At 35.2% G+C, this 18,224-nt stretch overlaps 3 protein-coding genes across 3 annotated transcripts; 2 read left to right on the forward strand and 1 right to left on the reverse strand.

Annotated features, from left to right (window-relative positions):
* The first annotated feature begins 359 nt into the window (after positions 1-359).
* On the forward strand, positions 360-3,008 carry LOC112502521 (LEAF RUST 10 DISEASE-RESISTANCE LOCUS RECEPTOR-LIKE PROTEIN KINASE-like 1.1). Its single transcript, XM_025106469.1, is given in 5 exon segments — positions 360-1,098; positions 1,286-1,318; positions 1,388-1,489; positions 1,492-1,623; positions 1,962-3,008. Coding segments are annotated over 5 exon segments (1,989 nt in total). The 3' UTR covers positions 2,945-3,008.
* Positions 3,009-5,598: 2,590 nt separating this feature from the next.
* LOC112502520 (LEAF RUST 10 DISEASE-RESISTANCE LOCUS RECEPTOR-LIKE PROTEIN KINASE-like 1.1) lies at positions 5,599-8,085 on the forward strand. Its single transcript, XM_025106468.1, is given in 3 exon segments — positions 5,599-6,349; positions 6,571-6,849; positions 7,055-8,085. Coding segments are annotated over 3 exon segments (1,977 nt in total). The 5' UTR covers positions 5,599-5,640; the 3' UTR covers positions 8,044-8,085.
* A 620-nt stretch (positions 8,086-8,705) lies between these two features.
* On the reverse strand, positions 8,706-12,936 carry LOC112502524 (nicotinamide adenine dinucleotide transporter 2, mitochondrial). The gene is made up of 9 exons (XM_025106471.1): positions 12,870-12,936; positions 12,242-12,334; positions 11,061-11,167; positions 10,683-10,731; positions 10,443-10,555; positions 10,175-10,269; positions 10,001-10,089; positions 9,325-9,419; positions 8,706-9,109 (listed from the first exon to the last, which is right to left on the reverse strand). Exons 1-9 carry the CDS (start codon positions 12,934-12,936, stop codon positions 8,777-8,779), a joined length of 1,041 nt encoding a protein of 346 aa, XP_024962239.1. The 3' UTR covers positions 8,706-8,776.
* Between the last annotated feature and the right edge of the window lie 5,288 nt (positions 12,937-18,224).

The following is an 18,224-nucleotide window of genomic DNA, read 5'->3' on the forward strand; positions in this document are numbered from 1 at the left end:
TCAACTTTGGAATTATGTTTAAGTCGAAACGTATTACAAGGGGATAACCACAAGAAACTTTCCAAATGTGTACTTTTGGCGTTTGAAAGGGGGTATAAGAATGAATGGAGGAAAAGAGTTGACGAGTCAACTTCGTGATGGTGTTGGTCAATAATTAGAAAAAAAAGGTATACAAGTTGATTTTGTGAATGTGAAGGCTTGTAAAATGGTAGTCACATAAGAATTGAAGTCCCATCTTTTACCCCCAAGAACACATAGTGGTAGAAGATATATGTATGTATGTATGTATACACACTCATGTGCATAATGGAGTGTTAAGAACACCGGTAGGTAGTTATCTGTTGTGTTGGACATTTGAAATGCTGATCATCTTCTTTTTCATGTCGGTTCTTCTCTCTTGTTTACCTCTGCTGCTTTCCTCTGCTACATACGATAACGCTTCTACCCCTATCTGCCCGGAAAGTTTCAGCTGCAGCCCAATTTTAGCCCCATTCAAGTACCCTTTTTACAATGCCAGTGACAGTAGTCAATGTGGGTTGATCAAGGTCCGCTGTTCTACCTCCAATCTTAGCCAAATTCAACTTGGAAATCACTCGTACAGTATTACGCGCAGGCCTTGGCCTCGTTCTTTTGTCTTTATCAAGAACAAAACATTTGAAAATCTTGTAGATGATAAAAGCTGTGAGGCACTTGAGTATAATTTCACTTCTCCAACTCCTCTTTTGTTTTCCATTTCAATCTTCAGCAACATGACTGTCTACAAATGCACAAATCATTCCAATTATGCTCGTTCTTTTTTTGACCGACACAAGTTACAGAATTACAGTAGCTACAAGTGCAAAGATCACAGTTACAGTTTCTACTATAGATATCCGATTGATTATACAACAATTCCAAGTGATCTCCCACATTCGTGCGATGTAATACAGCTGCCAGTGAAACTGGATCCAGTAGTAGATCAGGCCAACATATTTTCCCTTCTCTCCCCTGAATTCTCTATAGCTTTTCATTTGTCACCATCTTGTGATGGGTGCCACAAGAAAGGCGGCCAGTGTCGTGTTGACAATGGACAGTTTCATTGTTTAAATGCCAAAAATGGTACTTTTTTTTTCCTTTTCTCCTTATTCTGGATACACCAGAATCGATATGTCTAACGTATTCCTTTCACACAATTTTCACAAGCCAGAGGTCTTCACGGAAAACCCTTTACACTTTTCTTGAATACACGGGGCTAGTTTCGTTTGGTTCAATGTATAACTTACCTTTGTTTGTTTGGTTGCTGCAGAAAAGGGAAAACTGAAACTGAAACTGATCCTAGGTAATATACTTCTTTGATCCTATATTACTAGGAATCTGTACCTGAAGGTGTTGCATTTTCTTGCTACAGGTGTTGCTGGATCTGGCTTCATCCTCATGCTGTCTTCTATTATCTTCGCAATCTGGCGTTACTGTAAAAGCAGCCCTTTTTCGTACGTCTCATCAAAGGACAAACTCTAGACCTTGAAGATGGGAGTCACTTCTTTGGCGTCTCCGTTTTCTCCTACGAAGAGCTAAAAGATGCCACCCAAAATTTTGACCCTTCTCAAGAACTAGGGGATGGAGGTTTTGGAGCTGTTTACTATGGTGAGAATTTCACATACCTCCTATCACTTGCTAATAAATTAAAATATTGTCTTTTTAAAAGCTATTTCTCACATATGTTGAAACTCCCTTCTTTCATTAAGGATTCTTTCGGAGAGTAGTCTGACGGGTTACAAATATCTCAAGTGGCATTACACCTAAAGCCTACCTTTAAAAAGGGGCTCCAACATTCTGGGGCATCTATACCCGTCTAGCCTCCATTGGAGGGGTGTGTTGGAGTCCAATTTGATAGGGTTCCATGTATCTCGAACCCCAAATTATAATATTGATGCTTGTTCATTCTCACTTCGATTTATTCACACCCGATGTTTCTAAAAAAGGTAAGCTCCAAGATGGGCGAGAAGTTGCAGTGAAACGACTTTATAAGCACAACTACAAGCAAGTCCAACAATTCATAAATGAGGTCGAAATCCTTGCCAAACTACGACACCCCAACCTCGTTTTGCTCTATGGTTGCACCTCTAAACAAAGCCACGACCTTCTACTTGTTTATGAGTACATTCCCAATGGCACCCTTGCCGATCACCTCCACGGTCCGCAAGCAAATCCAAGCCTGCTAACATGGCTGATAAGGATGAAGATCGCCATAGAAACCGCCAGTGCACTAGCCTACCTTCATGCCACCGAAATCATACACCGAGATGTAAAGAGCAACAACATTCTCCTTGATCACAACTTCTGTGTCAAAGTAGCCGATTTCGGGCTCTCAAGGCTCCTACCAAATGATGTCACCCACGTGTCAACTGCTCCGCAGGGAACCCCGGGATACGTGGACCCACAATATCACCAGCGGTACCAATTAACAGATAAGAGTGATGTTTACAGCTTTGGAGTAGTGTTGATGGAGCTAATATCGTCATTGGTAGCTGTCGATTTAAGTAGGTCTTCAGACGACATTAGTTTGGCCAACCTGGCTATAAACCGGATCCAAAGATGCGTGGTCGATGAATTGATTGACCCGGTTCTAGGATCTGATTCAGATTCCGAAATCACGAGGATGATCAGATTGGTAGCAGAATTGGCTTTTCGGTGTTTACAGTATGATTCGGAAATGAGACCGACAATGAGCGAGGTGTTGGAAGTGTTGGAGGATATTCAAGGCAGTGGAAGAACCTGTGCTTATGATGACATAAAAGAATCGGAACACTTCGATCCTCCATCTTCAATGGAAACCATGAATGATACGGTGGTTTTGTTAGGGCCATCACCGCCGCCAGCCTCCGTCGCCGGTGATTGGCAGAGTGGTAGCTGTGGACCAACTACATTAAGCAGCAGTGGAGACCGATTGCCAATGAAGAATTAGTGTATTATGTATTGTTTTATATGATTTGTTTCCATCTAAATTAGGATTTAGAATATCAATTGAGGGGGTTGTTTACCAAGCACTTAATCGGTAAACGTTTATCGATAAAATTCCACTTTATCGTTTACTTACCGGGTAAGATTTTAGTCAACAAAAGTGACATCTTATACAACAATTTACCCGGTAAGCACTAACCATAGTGAGAGCCGTCGCTCTCACTTATTGGGTAAGATTCTTGGACCTTGGCTCGCTCTTATCGGATAAGATTCTTGATTCTTACTATGTTCATCCCGTAATATAATGTGACTTGGTAAGCATTTATCGGGGTAAACGTTTGGTAAACGGCCCCTTATATTTGTTTCATGATATATTTGTTTGACACACGTTGATGAAATAAAAGCTTTACATAAAAAGGTTTCACATAATTAACCACATGCATACGAAGCAAACACCCTCCAAAACAAATATATGTTCATAAATATATTAAATGTTAGCTTTAAATAAAGAAAATTTAAATATAAAACAATACCTTAAGATAATTCTTTTTAATATAACAATGTGGATGTATTTTTATCTTACAAAGTGGTGAGAGTTCTGATAATTTTGAACTGTTATCTATATTATACACTAATATCACATATAAAATCACATGTGATTCTGACGACCTTGTCTGACGAGCCACTAGTCCCTCGAACACTTTTTTTAACCATTAATATAAAATCACATGTGATTTTGCACATGATTTGTCTGGAAGAATATCTGCTTGATATTATCATATTGTGATACATAGGAATATGTATCTCTCTGTAATTATGTTGTATATATTGGCCTTGAATTCATGAAGAACAACATGTAATTGATTCCTACATAGGCGAAGTATTTATTTTGAGTGTGTGTTATTTTGGTATTTCAAGAAAAGGTGACGATATAATTGATAAATCGAGCAAGGACCATGTGGAAAGTCAACAAGTCAAAGTCTCGGTAGTTTGTCTTGATTGATAATAAGGGTGCATTTGGTATACTATGAAACTGGACTAGAAAAAGGTTTGGAAAGGTGAAAGTGAGATAGGCCGGTGAAAACGATTCTAGAAAGATACAAGGTTTTAATTTAACAAAAGGTAATTAAGTAATTTATCAATCTTGTTTATATCCCTTATTTTTGTGTCGTTTATCTTGGTGAGACCGGAAAAAAAATGCATTTTGATGCTGCAAAAACCTTTAATTATCTTCAAGCGGGATATTTCCATTGATGTTTCATGTTTCTTGAACGTTTTCATCCGTAATCTAGGCTCGATTGAGTACGTTATCTATGCACACAAAGAAGCAACCTTACGGGTTGGTGCAAGGCTCGTTCATGACTCGTAATAGTGCAATTTCATGACCGGATTTATATAGTCTATCGGAATCCTACAAATACACACTGTATATTTTCTTTCCAGGGTGATTGTACATGATATTGGAAATCTAAGTAAAGGACAAACACTACAACAAAATCGGGTTTATAGGACACTCCGAATTTTTAAGCGTCATAATAGACCTCTTTATAAGACTTAATTTATAGGACCAAAAAAATAAAATATCATATCTAAAGGTGTTGTAATAAGTTTATATGACGTTTTTTGACGTCGTAATAAGTTTTTTAGGACACTTTTAATACAAAACGTTACATTAGCAACTTTATAGGACACTAATTGAAAAACTGTCCTATAAAAAACAAGTGTCCTATAAAAAATTGAGTTTATAGGACACTTTATCAAAAGTGTCCTATAAAGTTGATAATACGACACTTTGTATTAAAAATGTCCTAAAAAACTTGTTAGGTACTAGTTGCAAAGATGATGGGTGGGAAAGTAGACATCCATTTGAAGATAGGGATTGAGATTCTTCATGCTTTGTTATCCATGGCTCCTCTAACTGTAAGCATCAAGGGGTTGCAGATCTCGATCAGGAAGACGGAGATCATCACATGAAAGACATACAAGTTGAGTCTTAGGGGCAGTTTACCTAAATGCTTACCCGGTAAGTGCTTAACGTTAGAAGTCTAACACTATAATTTATTTTATTAGGTAAGATTGTAGTATATCAAAACATATCTTATGCAACAATTTACCTGGTAAGCGCTTACCCGGGTAAGACTCTCCATCCTTATCATCACTTTTACCATTGCTATTACAAGTAAGATTCTTGGCCCTTGCTATGTTCATCCGGTGAAGAAAATTACATGGTAAGTACTTACCGGGTAAGCGTTTAGTAAACGTATTCTTTAATTAAGTTTTGGAATTATGATAAGTCGGAGACGTGTTACATGGGGTGATGGGGATAATGGTGGGATCCACAAGAAACTTTCCAAGGGTGTAGTTTTGGCGTTTGAAAAGGGTTAAGGATTAATGGAGGAGAAGAATCAAAGTCTTTATCGTTTTGGTCAATAATGAGAAAACTTAGAAAAAGATAAAGTGATAGAATTTCTATGTTTTTGGCGTATATACAAGTTGAGTTTGTGAACGTGAAAGCTTGTACTACTTCTCCAAAGACTTCCACTCATATGTGTATATATATATATATATATATATATGTATATATATATATATGTATATATATATATATGTATATATATATATATATATGTATATCTGTGGAGTCTGAAGAACACACAGATAGTTGTGTGTGTATTCTTTAATTCCTGTTGGACATTTGAAATGATTCTCGTCTTTCTTTTTGTGTCCACTGTTCTCTCTTGTTTACCTCTCATTTGCACTGCTACAGATGATGACACTTCTATGCATAGCTTCCCAATTTCAGGAACACTTCTCGAGTACCCTTTTAACAACGCGAGTGATGCACAACGTGGGTTGATCCAGGTCGACTGTAGTTTGAATCATGAGGATATTCAACTTGGACGACACCCTTATCAGATTGCCGGAAAGCATGGGAATCATTCTTTCTTCTTGATTCCTAACAGAAGATTTGAAGAACTTTTAGAAAAGAATAGTTCTGATGCACTTTACTTTAGTTTCACTTCCCCAACTCCTCTTTTATTTTCCATTTCAATACGGTCGTTTATGACTCTCTTCAAATGCACAAAGGATCCCAAGGATGCTGAACAAATAGATGCCTATTTCATCAAACATGGTTATAATAGCCACAAAAGTTGCAAAGATCACAAGTTCTACTATAATCATCATCTCGTGAGCAATTCAACAGTTCCAAGTCATCTCCCACCTACATGTGAAGTAATACGGTTGCCAGTGAAGGAGCAATGTGCAGAAGGCAATGAAACCGACATATTTTCTCTTCTCGCCCATGAATTCTCTATTTTCTTTAATTTGTCATCTTCATGCCAGGAGTGTTGCAAAAATAAAGGCCAGTGTCAAACTAACAATGGACAGTTAGAGTGCTTATACAAGGGTACTTGTGGCTTCTTTTTTCCCTTTTATCTTTATTCTGGATACACAAGATGTGCAACATATTCCTGAAATGATTTTACTAATATATGTCTAACTTACCTTTGTTGCATGTTTGGTTGCTGCAAAAGATCATGGCAGAAATCTGAGGCTGATCCTTATGCCAGGTTATATATCTCTTTGATTCTATGCATTATTACTATATACACACACATATTCTAATAGGAATCTGTATCTGAAGATGTTGAATTTTTCTTGCTCCAGTTGCTGCTGGATCTGCCCTCATCCTCATGCTGTTGTCTTGTGCTATCTTTGTAATCTGGCGTAACCGTAAAAGCAGCCCTTTTTCGTATGTTTCATCGAAGGAAAAATCTCCAGACTTCGAAGATGGGAGTGACTTCTTTGGTGTCTCTGTGTTTTCCTACGACGAGCTTAAACACGCCACCCAAAATTTCGACCCTTCTAGACTACTAGGCGATGGAGGTTTTGGAGCTGTCTACTATGGTGAGAATTTGAAATGCTTATAAATTTTTTACTTTCCACAATCGTTAATCTTTGGACTTCCTTTCTTTGATATATGTTGGAACCCGTAAAAGGGCTCTTTTGTATGATAATCTAACGGGGTTCCACATATCTAACATCCCAAATAAGAATATTGTTGCTTGTTCACTTTCACTACGATTATTAACACCCGATCTTTCTAATAAAGGTAAACTGCAAGATGGGCGAGAAGTTGCAGTGAAACGACTTTATAGGCACAACTACAAGCGAGTCCAACAATTCATAAATGAGGTCGAAATCCTTGCCAAACTACGGCACCCACACCTTGTTTTGCTCTATGGTTGCACCTCTAAACGAAGCCAGGAACTTCTCCTCGTTTACGAGTACATTCGCAATGGCACCCTTGCCGACCACCTCCACGGTTCCAGAGCAAATCCAAGCTTGCTAACTTGGCCGATGCGGATGAACATTGCTATAGAAACCGCCAGTGCACTAGCCTACCTTCATGCCACCGAAATCATACACCGAGATGTAAAGACCAATAACATTCTCCTCGATCACAATTTCTGCGTCAAAGTAGCCGATTTCGGGCTCTCGAGGCTCCTACCGAATGACGTCAGCCACGTGTCGACCACTCCTCAGGGAACCCCGGGATACGTCGACCCGCAATATCACCAGCGGTACCAACTAACAGATAAGAGTGATGTCTACAGCTTTGGAGTTGTGTTGGTTGAACTAATATCGTCAATGGTGGCTATCGATTTGAGTAGACCTTCAGACGAGATTAGTTTAGCGAATCTAGCTATAAACCGGATCCAAGGATGTGTGGTCGATCAGTTGATCGACCCAGTTCTGGGATCCGATTCAGATCCTGAAATCATGAGGATGATCACATTGGTAGCAGAGTTGGCGTTTCTGTGTTTACAGTATGATTCGGAATTGAGGCCTACGATGACCGAGGTGTTGGATGTGTTGAAGGATATTCGGGGTGCAGGAAGAAGGGATGGTTACGATGGCATCATAGAGTCGAAAGACTCGGAACCTCTAGGTTCATCGAAAACCACCAATGACACGGTGGGTTTGTTAAAAGGACCATCACTGTCGCCGGTATCTGTCGTCGGTGAATGGCAGAGTGGATCAACTACACCAAGCAGCAATGGAGATGTATTGCCAAACAAGAATCATATCAGTACATAAAACGATCATGCAGATTCATATGTTCAGAAATGAGTCATTAATTTGTATACTATGATCGATGTATAGTATTTCCTTATAAATAATTTGGGTTGTAATTATGTAATATTGTATTATGGTGAAAAAGCATATATATATATATATATATATATATATATATATATATATATAGAGAGAGAGAGAGGAGTTGTTTATTATATAACCTTTTACATTTTTATAATCAATATAATCCAATTTTACATATCTATTTCATTTGATAAATATATGATTTCATAGAAATTTTGATTGTTTTATAATATAAAGTATTGATCATAATTAATGACTCTATTCATCTTGCATAAATATTCAAATCATAATAAATAAACTCTCATCATTTCTATAAAATATCTCAATTAATTGAGTTGCATTGGTTATACAAATGGACATGGTTGCATTTAAAATATAACATATATATATATATATATTTTAGTTCTAGTATATTACGGTATTTATTGACAACTTTACATCCACGTAACCAATAGTTGCAAGATTTAGCATTTACCAGTCAAAATAAATACGAAATAGTAACAATTAAACGTTCGTTACACAAATTAAGAATTTTTTTTTTATTACAATCAAATAAAAACCTTCTATAAAGAAAAAACCTACATTTATTATTCTTTTGAAAAACTTCCACTTTGATACCTTAGAATCATGGTTCACTCAGCTGATCCCTTAATGTACAACAGTTCTTGGATTACAATTCGACTCGATTTTTGGACTCCCGTGAATCTTGAGACCCTTTGGTTCCATCCCGAGGCTTCATCCGACCATCATCATGTCGCTGGTCAGGTTTAGATGGGTTCTCGTGAGGTGGAAGGATGTGTTGCAAGAATCTCTTGATCATCTCGTAGCTGGTAAACGTAATGACGGCTGATGGAGTCGTCCTCAAAAGATTGGTGGCACAGCCACGATAGAATCCCGGAAGGCCGTCTTTTTGGAAAACTTTCTTCACACAATCGGCAACGCCCTTATAATGGATTTCAGGGTTTCTGACTTGTCCTTGATCTTGAAGCCTTGACCGAATCACCTGGAGGATCCCGCATGCATTATTTCTTCCTAAATTAAACCCAACCAAATCAAACGAGCCCACTATATCCTATCTAGAGATGATGTAGGCTGACCTAACCTCTATGCGAAAGAGTAGAGCGGTTGTTTCAGTGAAGACGCTTCACTGCCGGCTTGTAATTCTTCGAAAACTGAACCCCAAAAAGAATAGAACTAAAATTGAACTCATGAAATTACCTCATGCGGGTAAGTCATTAGGGAAGCGAGTATTTTGGACATCGAGGAGGCAACTGCTACTTTCCCGGGGCTTAGCTCATTCGTGGTCGTAAGATCTGATCACTTGAAAAAGACAAAATCAGCATTACTTCAAGAACTGGAAATTCAAGACAGGCCAAATACATCAGTTCCTATCGAGTATAATGAGGAAATCTCAATCGATGTAACACAGTTTCAAATTTTCCTTTATGCCCATTTTGACCAGTAACCTGTATGTTTTGTAACACTTGATGACCTGGACACCCATTTATGAAAAGGGTGTCAACAAAAGGAGACGATAAAATTGGCATCCAGCCTCCAAGTCATCAAATCAAAGTTACAAAACCGACAGGTTACTGGTTAAAATGGGTACAAAAGGAAATTTTGAAACTTCGTTACGTTGATTGGAAAAAATCTTTGTTTACACTAAAATCTTTGTTTACACTAAATAGAAACTAAAACAAACTTCATGGCAATCTGATGCATTTTGCCCACCGGAGATCAACTCGTCTCACAATTTAAACGTATAAAATATCCTTCAACTATAAATAAGGCGACCGTGACTTTGCCACAAGGGTAACGTACTAACATTTCAATTAATTTGCTACATGCTAAACGAAAAGGCGCAATTTTTCATGGAGAGAAGAGCATTTTATACCCCTTTGTGCCAAGTAAGACTTGATCTTCTCATAGGCTGGAAATTGGATGGCAACATGACTAACCCCAGCAAGAGAAGGTAAAAGTCCACTGTCAAAAGACACATGTTTCATTTCATGAATTGGGGTTGCAAGAAAAGAATGGATTTTGTAAGGGTACAACTTATGAAGCATACCTGTACCACCCTCGGAAGCCTTCCTCTTGCAAGATACGCCTTAAGGCCGATGATATGCTCGTATAAGGAATGACACATTCTCTCATCCCTTGTGTCTAAACAAACAGGATATCTGATAAGAGTCTCCGATAAACCAAACCAAACCAAACCAACCGTACGAACCAAGTGAATTCCATATGGGATAAGGTCCAGCGGAGAATGAACGACTCAAAATGGAGAAAGATGATGTAAATATATTGGGAGCAAAAAAAGGCATAAGAGAACTTACTTGCAATCTAGTCTTAACAACCCACAACGGATTTGTGGCAATTGCTGTTGCCGCACCAGCACCTGAAGCAGCTATGATGTTTGTACCGAAGCTAAGTTGGCCGCTACTATCGGCTGCATATATTATAACAAAAAGAAACACATATAGTAAATGGAAAAACATATGAATTATTCACTCACATGTTTATCGAGAAGACACTACCAAGTGAAAGGTAAACAAATCAAATAATCAATCACCAACCATGTGAATGCAGAAGCTCTTTGAGATGCCCATAAACAGCAAAGTAAACCTATATGGAAAAATCATCTGTCAAGAAAATTTTGAAAAGAGAAGAATATCATTGGAAACTGTAAGGGTGCGTTTGGTACTAAGAACTCGACGGGCAAGAATGAGGTAGGCGGATGAAAGAATCGTGCAATGTCTTGGGGTTTAAATTTAACATGGTAATTTAGTAATTTACCAATCTTGTTTTTATCTCCATGATTTCTGTTCCACCTATTGTGGTGGTCATGCAATGTCCCAGTCTAAATGTCGAACCAAACGTGAGACAACAAGCTTTTGTTATGTTATGTCCGGTCCTGTCCCGCGTACCAAACGCAACTTTGTAGTGATACTCACAGCCCAGTTCGGAAGTAGAGCGGCTAATGTTGGTGAAAGGCCCCGGTATAGTCCTCTTAATCCCTCTTTTTTTATAATGTTTTGTAGGCTTATAACAATAACACCACCTGATTAGTGTCAACAATGTTAGAATTGCTAATCTCACACACAATTATTCTAGGAAACGATTAACCAAAGACATAAGTATTTATATGGTTCGAAGATTTCCCTACATTCATATTCATAGTCATTGCTAATCATTCTTATTATATTGTTTTTGAATTCAGTTGTACATCAAAAAGCAAACAGCTTGGTTGCCTTTTAGAATAGAAATACAGACAGAAACAGACCAATTATCTTGTTGACTGTCTAGAAATCTAAAATAAGCGGTTTCTGACGTAATTGGATTCATAAATGGTGGTGCTTGATGTATGATTCAAATCAGACTCCATGGCTGATGACAAAAAGTTAACAAGTAGAAAAACATGCGAGCAGAAGCACTTTTAAGGTAAAAAAGCTACATCATAATCAAGTTTGAATCTGAAAAATACAACAAGACAATCGAAATGAAGATCCGTAAGATTAAGCCTCTAATTGATCTAATCTTTTCTTTTCTTTCTTTCTTTTTCTGTTCTGATCAAATCTTTTTCTCCATGGATGGCATGTGAGGAAAAAATGGAATGGGGTCCACAATCGAAAGAACACCGACGTTTTGTCAAACGAAGACACAACCAACTCTTACCACCAACCTAAATGGAAAAATTCATGTTTGAGTTCCACTACTAACGAGTAGATCTCAAATCTCCAGAAAATAAGTACTCGTCATGTTGATGGTAGTAAAAGGAAATGAGCTGAAGGTAAATGTGAAGAAAATTGTACCAAACAAACCAAAGATCCACACCATATCTTTATACAATATATGCAAGATACCATCCGTAATATCTAGGTGACAATAATACTCGGTTATCATCCAAATCTTAGCAATGCACCATTGCTTCTGCTAACGGTTTTGGAACAAAACTTCATATTTAAATTACAAGATATGTGCTTATTGTATGTCACAAGAAAACAAGCATAATGTATACAAATACGGGGACTGTGTTTAAACTACCTTTGTGCCCAGTGAATGACTCAAGAAAACAAGCATAGTTGCAATTGGATGACTCAAGAAAACAAGATTAGGATAAAAGTGTTCAAACTACCTTTTTGCCCGGAAGGTACATCGGGTAGGCCGTGAACTTGCAACCTTGTCTTGATCACATCTAAAGGGCACACGAAAGTGGCAGCTATAGCACCTACACCACAAGACATAACCAAAAAGTGATAGTCTGCTTACGGTTTTACCCTTTAAAGTTAGCTCAAAGCTACAAAATGAAGTCATTTAAGAAAATATGGACATATTGATCTTGATTCGCAAAGCAGCAGCATCAAACGACATAAACTGAGAGCCATGATATACTTGAAGTAAAATAGTTTATCAACTTTTGTGCATTTTGCAAGAGAAGTTTTTAATACAATGCAAATTGAGATAAATTTTTACAGGAGCAGATTCAAAAACAAGAACAGAGGAATTGATCCATCATCCATCCATGAATTGGTTATGTAAATCTAAATTTACAGAGGAATTTGATCCATCAACCAAGATAGGTCTTTAAACAATCCCAATTTCCTTATATCTAATTTGCCTCATAATCATATTCCAATATATTCTTGTAAACATTCAAAACCCTTCTTGAAAAACCTACATTATGTCAGGGATAACAATCGAACAGCCCTCGTTCTAAAAGAAATCAAAATCGAAGAGTAGAGCCCAAATTGACAAGTGTATACCTGCAGAGGCACCAGAAACGGCGTCGTAGAAAATATCTCTACCGTTCCGATGCTCCCCTGTCGTCATATCTTGAAAACCCGAACAGGGAAATCAAAAAGAGAGCCCCTCCTCAAAAACCCACAAAAGATCACTGAAATTTCTCTCGAATTTTGCAATTTCAAGAAATGCCAGATGGAATTGAACACAATTACAGCACAAAAACTGGCAATTATGCGAGGAAACAACGAGGAGATTGAGAATGATGAAACTTGAAGGCGTGACAGAGGGTCGGGGTTTATAGATGAATCAAAGTCGGACGTGGTGCTTTCGATTTGGTGCTGTCCAGTTCCATTTTCGCTTAAAATTAAAAACAATGCCAATAGGTTTCAATTCCGACTGAATGGTTGAGTTTGTGATAAATACTGTCTAGATTTTTCATCAAATACATAAATCGTTGCTTTAACAAGGATGAAAGAAACGCTATGTTTTGTAGAAAATGTTACAAGCCATAAGAACTTTCAATCTATACAAGATTATGCAGTATTAAACCATAACAAGCGTTTTTTCGATATATAGAAAACTTGATTATGCGGTTTTAAACCATAACAAGCGTTTTTTCGATCTACATAAAACTAGATTGGGAACCGTGTGATAATGTGTTACAGTGGCATGAATAATTTGGATAGTAACGTAGAATTCTATATAAATAACTAGTGGGGGTGTTTGTTTTCAACTTAATAAGCTTAATGGGTAATTAGCTTAATTGGTTAAGTTATATTAAGGCGTTGATTTTAACTTAATGCTAAGAAATTGGCTTAACATGTTAAGTTAGTGCATCTTATCTTAACATGTTTGTGATTGTTTATTTGAAACAACTTATTCTTTTCAACAAAAATCTTTATCAATTTATAAGTTAGAGTCGTTTAACTTCTTCAAAAACTTCTTATTACCAGTTTGGCACCTGTATAAGCTGTTTATCCAAACATTCAAAAGTGCTTATTACCGATGTCACACCGGAATAAGTCAATATGTTGTTTTTATAAGTAATCTCAAACACCCCCTTAATGCATTAAGTTATAAACTTCTGCAAAATTACTTTTATTCTACAATTTTTAATCACACATCTTATTAAAATTATAGTTTACTGACATGTAAAAATTAAAAATTGTAATCAAATAATAATACTTTATTGTTTTAATTATATTTTAATTTATTAAATATTATGTTATGAACTTAATGAATTTATATTATTTTAAATAATTTTAATTTTTTGTTGTTTTAAATATTTATCAAACAATTATTTTCATTCAACACTTTACTATGTAGGCTTAAGTTAGAATGGTAATTTTTCTTGTTCATGTTATTTATTCATGACAAAAATCAAACAACAATTTATCTTAAATTATCAAACAAATTAATGTTTAGAGACAACTTAATAAATTAAGAACTTAATGAATAAAAAACTAAATAGCCCCTTAATTGCTAAATATGATCTTCAACAAATTTTAATCTGTAAGATTCATGAAAATTAGTAGGATTTAATGAGTGGATTATATATACATACATACAAACATATATGTATGTATGTAGGTATATATGTATGTATGTAGATAGGTAGATAGGTAGATAGGTAGGACGTTTCAAATGCAGTTCATCATATTTGTACAATCAATACAACTTAATCAATTGAAATATTTATGAAAATGATGAAAGTTCATTTATATTGATTTGAATATTTATGAATTCATTAATTATGATCAATGTTTTATATTAGAAAACAATCAAGATATTTATAAAATCACATATTCATCATATTAAATAGACGGTTGAGATTGAGTTGCATTGGTTGTACAAATGTAATGAGTTGTATAATAAATCACCTATATATATATATATATATATAGAGAGAGAGAGAGAGAGAGAGAGAGAGAGGAGCTATCAAATAAAAACCGTCATCATTTGTAAAAACCATACAAACCACCCTCATATGAAATTTTTTCATGAAATTGTTTAATATTGTGAAATTGTTTCATATAATACTTTTTTTGATGAATTTGTTTCATATATGGTTATTAAATTGTTTCATATAATATTTAATGAAATTTTAATGAAACTGTTTCATGTATTTCTCTAAAATTAAAATAATGAAGATGATAATATCCATGATTAACTCCCTTCACAATAAAAATGGTTAATCAACCTCTCATAATTACAAAAAAATGAACAAAATGAAAAATTATGATTGGTTGAATGAGATTTTCACGGTTTTTACAAACTGAGTGGTTTTTATTTGTAATTATGAGAGGTTGATTAACCATTTTTCTTGTAGAGAGTGTTAATCATGGATATTATCATCTTCATTATTTTAATTTTAGAAAAATACATGAAACAATTTCATTAAATATTATATGAAACAATTTCATAACCATATATGAAACAAATTCATCAAAAAAAAGTAGTATATGAAACAATTTCACAATATTAAACATTTTCATGAAAAAATTTCATAAGATTAAACAATGAAATCAACGTATGAGGGTGGTTTGTACGGTTTTTACTAATGAGGGTGGTTTTCATTTGATCGCTCCTCTATTATATATATATATATATATATATATATATATAATTTTACTAAGGAATAAATTTATAAAATGAAATAAAATGAGTAATATCAGCAACAGACTTGTGGATAATATATGTGTTACTTATATAATTGACGATATTGCATGAAATTTTTTTTTTTGTAAAAACAAATTGTATATTTAAAAAATTTATTGAAAAGAAACAAAAGTACACCCGCCTAAACCATGTTCCATTCTCCAAAAATAGTTAAAACAACCTTCATATCGCAAACGATAACCTAATTAAGATTGAATTATCCATATAATTGGGATCAACCTTTTCCAACTTAGTTAATAACTGGTATAATTATGGTTCTAAATAACTTGTTATGGCACGTTACGGCTTCAAGGCTTAGGTTCATCATCACGTTTACCTCTGTGACTCCATTATAAGGTTTGGCTCCATTGTAGCCATTATGGCACGTTACGACGTGTTACAACGTGTCATTTGGTAAGGTGTGAGGGGTCTTTTAATATATAATATGAGGAATAAATGATAATTATGTACGAGATTTAAGACTTAAGTAAACATAAAACGAAACTTAACTACTAAAAGCCTAAATAGGTAAATGCTCGGTCTTATTCACATATACGAAGAAGTTGAAGAGGAATTTCTTTGAAAATTGGAGAAAGTAGTGAACTGAGATTTAAGAGATCTAATCCCGATTTTACATACTTGATATAATTGTTAATAAATTTTAAGATAATATTTGCATTATAAAAAATCTATAAATGTAAATAGACACAATCACATATGATTAACAAAAATATCTACGATTATCACATATGATTAATAAAAAAATCTACAATTATCATATACGAATTGATTGTAGATATCACATGTGATATTTTACGAAAATTAAAAAATTATTTTATTAGAAAGTGTATCTAATTTTTTTTTTATGTAAAACTTGATAAAAAACAGTTATTAATCAATTAAAATAAAAAAATAAATAAATCTAAAAGATATAATAGGATTTTTAAAAATTTATCCAATTTAAAATAATAATTAATCATTGATACAAGTTTAGTTCAAGAATAAATCTTTATTAAAACAAATTCATAAGTTACAAATCAATGTAAAAAAATATTAATCAATGAAATTTAAAATTCAAATTCACAATATCAGTGTTACAAATTCATAATCAAATATAATGCTGGTTAACATGTACTAATCACTTTTCTTGATTGGAATGCTTGGTGTATGAGCTTTGTTATAAGTGTTAGCCTCTTGCTAGCCTTCGGTGGTTTTTAATAAATTTTATTGTTTCTAAAAAAAAGTACTAATCACTTTCATAAATAAATTGTTACTAATACACATTTAAATAGTAACAAACAAATCAATGTTACAGAAAGCTAATCAATGGTATTTACTATAACTAACCATGAAACTATATGCAATTCAAAATTTTAAATTAACAATGTAAATGTGTAACATCCTAAAAATGGGACGATAAAAATTTCTGAAAAAGACGAAAATGTGGCATATAAATATCAGAATATGAGTCTTCCACAAAAGGGAACTTAAATACGTCCGTTAATTTACAATTTGTAACAATAAATTATGAGAATAACAACCTACTAATCTAATTCCAGAAAGAAAGAAGATTACAATTTGGGTATCATCTAAACCACCAAAATAACTTCAAAAGATGGTGTCTAAAAAATGCTCCCATGCTCTCCTTAAAAGGACCAGTCAAACCTTCGGCGACCACACCACTAGAACCTGAGATACATATGCAAGGACCTTTTGGCATAGTGGGCCCCCAGCGGGGGATCGCACGACGGGCTATTAGCTTAGTGCAAAGGCAGAAGGGAGCTTGACTGCAAGACCCAACCGTCGAGCAGGGACGAAAGTCGGCCTTGGTGATCCGACCGTCAGCGGAAAGGGGGGGGGGGGAAGCTCTTTGTTCCTGGTTTCTCTCTAATACCAATATGTTTGATGTTCTTCTGTGTAATACTAGTCGATAGGGCCTCATTGATAAGTGCTACAAGATCTCGTCTCTAGGTTTTTTCAGATTTGGCGAGCATTTGGAATAACTAGAAAAAAAACGGGGTTGTGGGAGAGCAATACAAGCGTCGTGCTTCTAGGCAAAGCAGTAGCGACGTAGTACCGTGAGGGAAGGGTAGTAGTTACGTACAAGTCTCTAGAACATAGAAAAACAGTATGTCGACACCAAAACAAGTGTTAGACCAAAAATCCTAGTCAGCATGAACATATAGCAAGTAATCGCAACAAAATTAGTTTAAGACCATTTGTATGGCAAGTCTGACATTTAGGTGGAATCTATGGGGAGACCCGTATCCATTGAGAGTGACGAGAACACAAAAGTATGTCACTCAAATAATGTTGTCACATGACACATCAAGACTTATAGTCCAAATGTCCTAATGACTACTTAACAAGTTTAATCTTAAGAACTGGCTGTCCTTAGTGTCTATTCTTGCAAATTCCATCTCAATGCTCAAGAAACTTAGTGTGTACCTTAAATTCAACACCTTAAGCGGCGAAGATCTTAGTGTCTACCCATCAGGTAATTAATACCGCAAGACTCAACCATTTTAATGTCTACTTGAAAGTTTCATCCAAACATAGGACTCATGAAAATATCCAATTAATCCACATTTAGATAATTACTCGTTCATTATGCCATATAAGTTGCCAAATATCTTCAACCTCCGTCGTTATTATTACTCAATTTATTTAATTTTACAAATATTTTCCTAACCAAATCTCTCTCTCTCTCTCTCTCT

Source organism: Cynara cardunculus, unplaced genomic scaffold (assembly GCF_001531365.2).
Source record: "Cynara cardunculus var. scolymus isolate 2C unplaced genomic scaffold, CcrdV1 Un_Scaffold_1527, whole genome shotgun sequence".
Lineage (NCBI taxonomy): Eukaryota > Viridiplantae > Streptophyta > Magnoliopsida > Asterales > Asteraceae > Cynara > Cynara cardunculus.

Excerpts from the sequence above, each read along its gene's own strand:
- LOC112502524 (XM_025106471.1), bottom strand. The coding sequence starts at position 12,936 with ATGACGACAGGGGAGCATCGGAACGGTAGAGATATTTTCTACGACGCC. Across the intron at positions 10,732-11,060 it reads CTCTACTTCCGAACTGGGCT|GTTTACTTTGCTGTTTATGG; the intron begins GTGAGTATCACT and ends TTTTCCATATAG. Across the intron at positions 10,556-10,682 it reads AGAGCTTCTGCATTCACATG|CCGATAGTAGCGGCCAACTT; the intron begins GTTGGTGATTGA and ends TAATATATGCAG.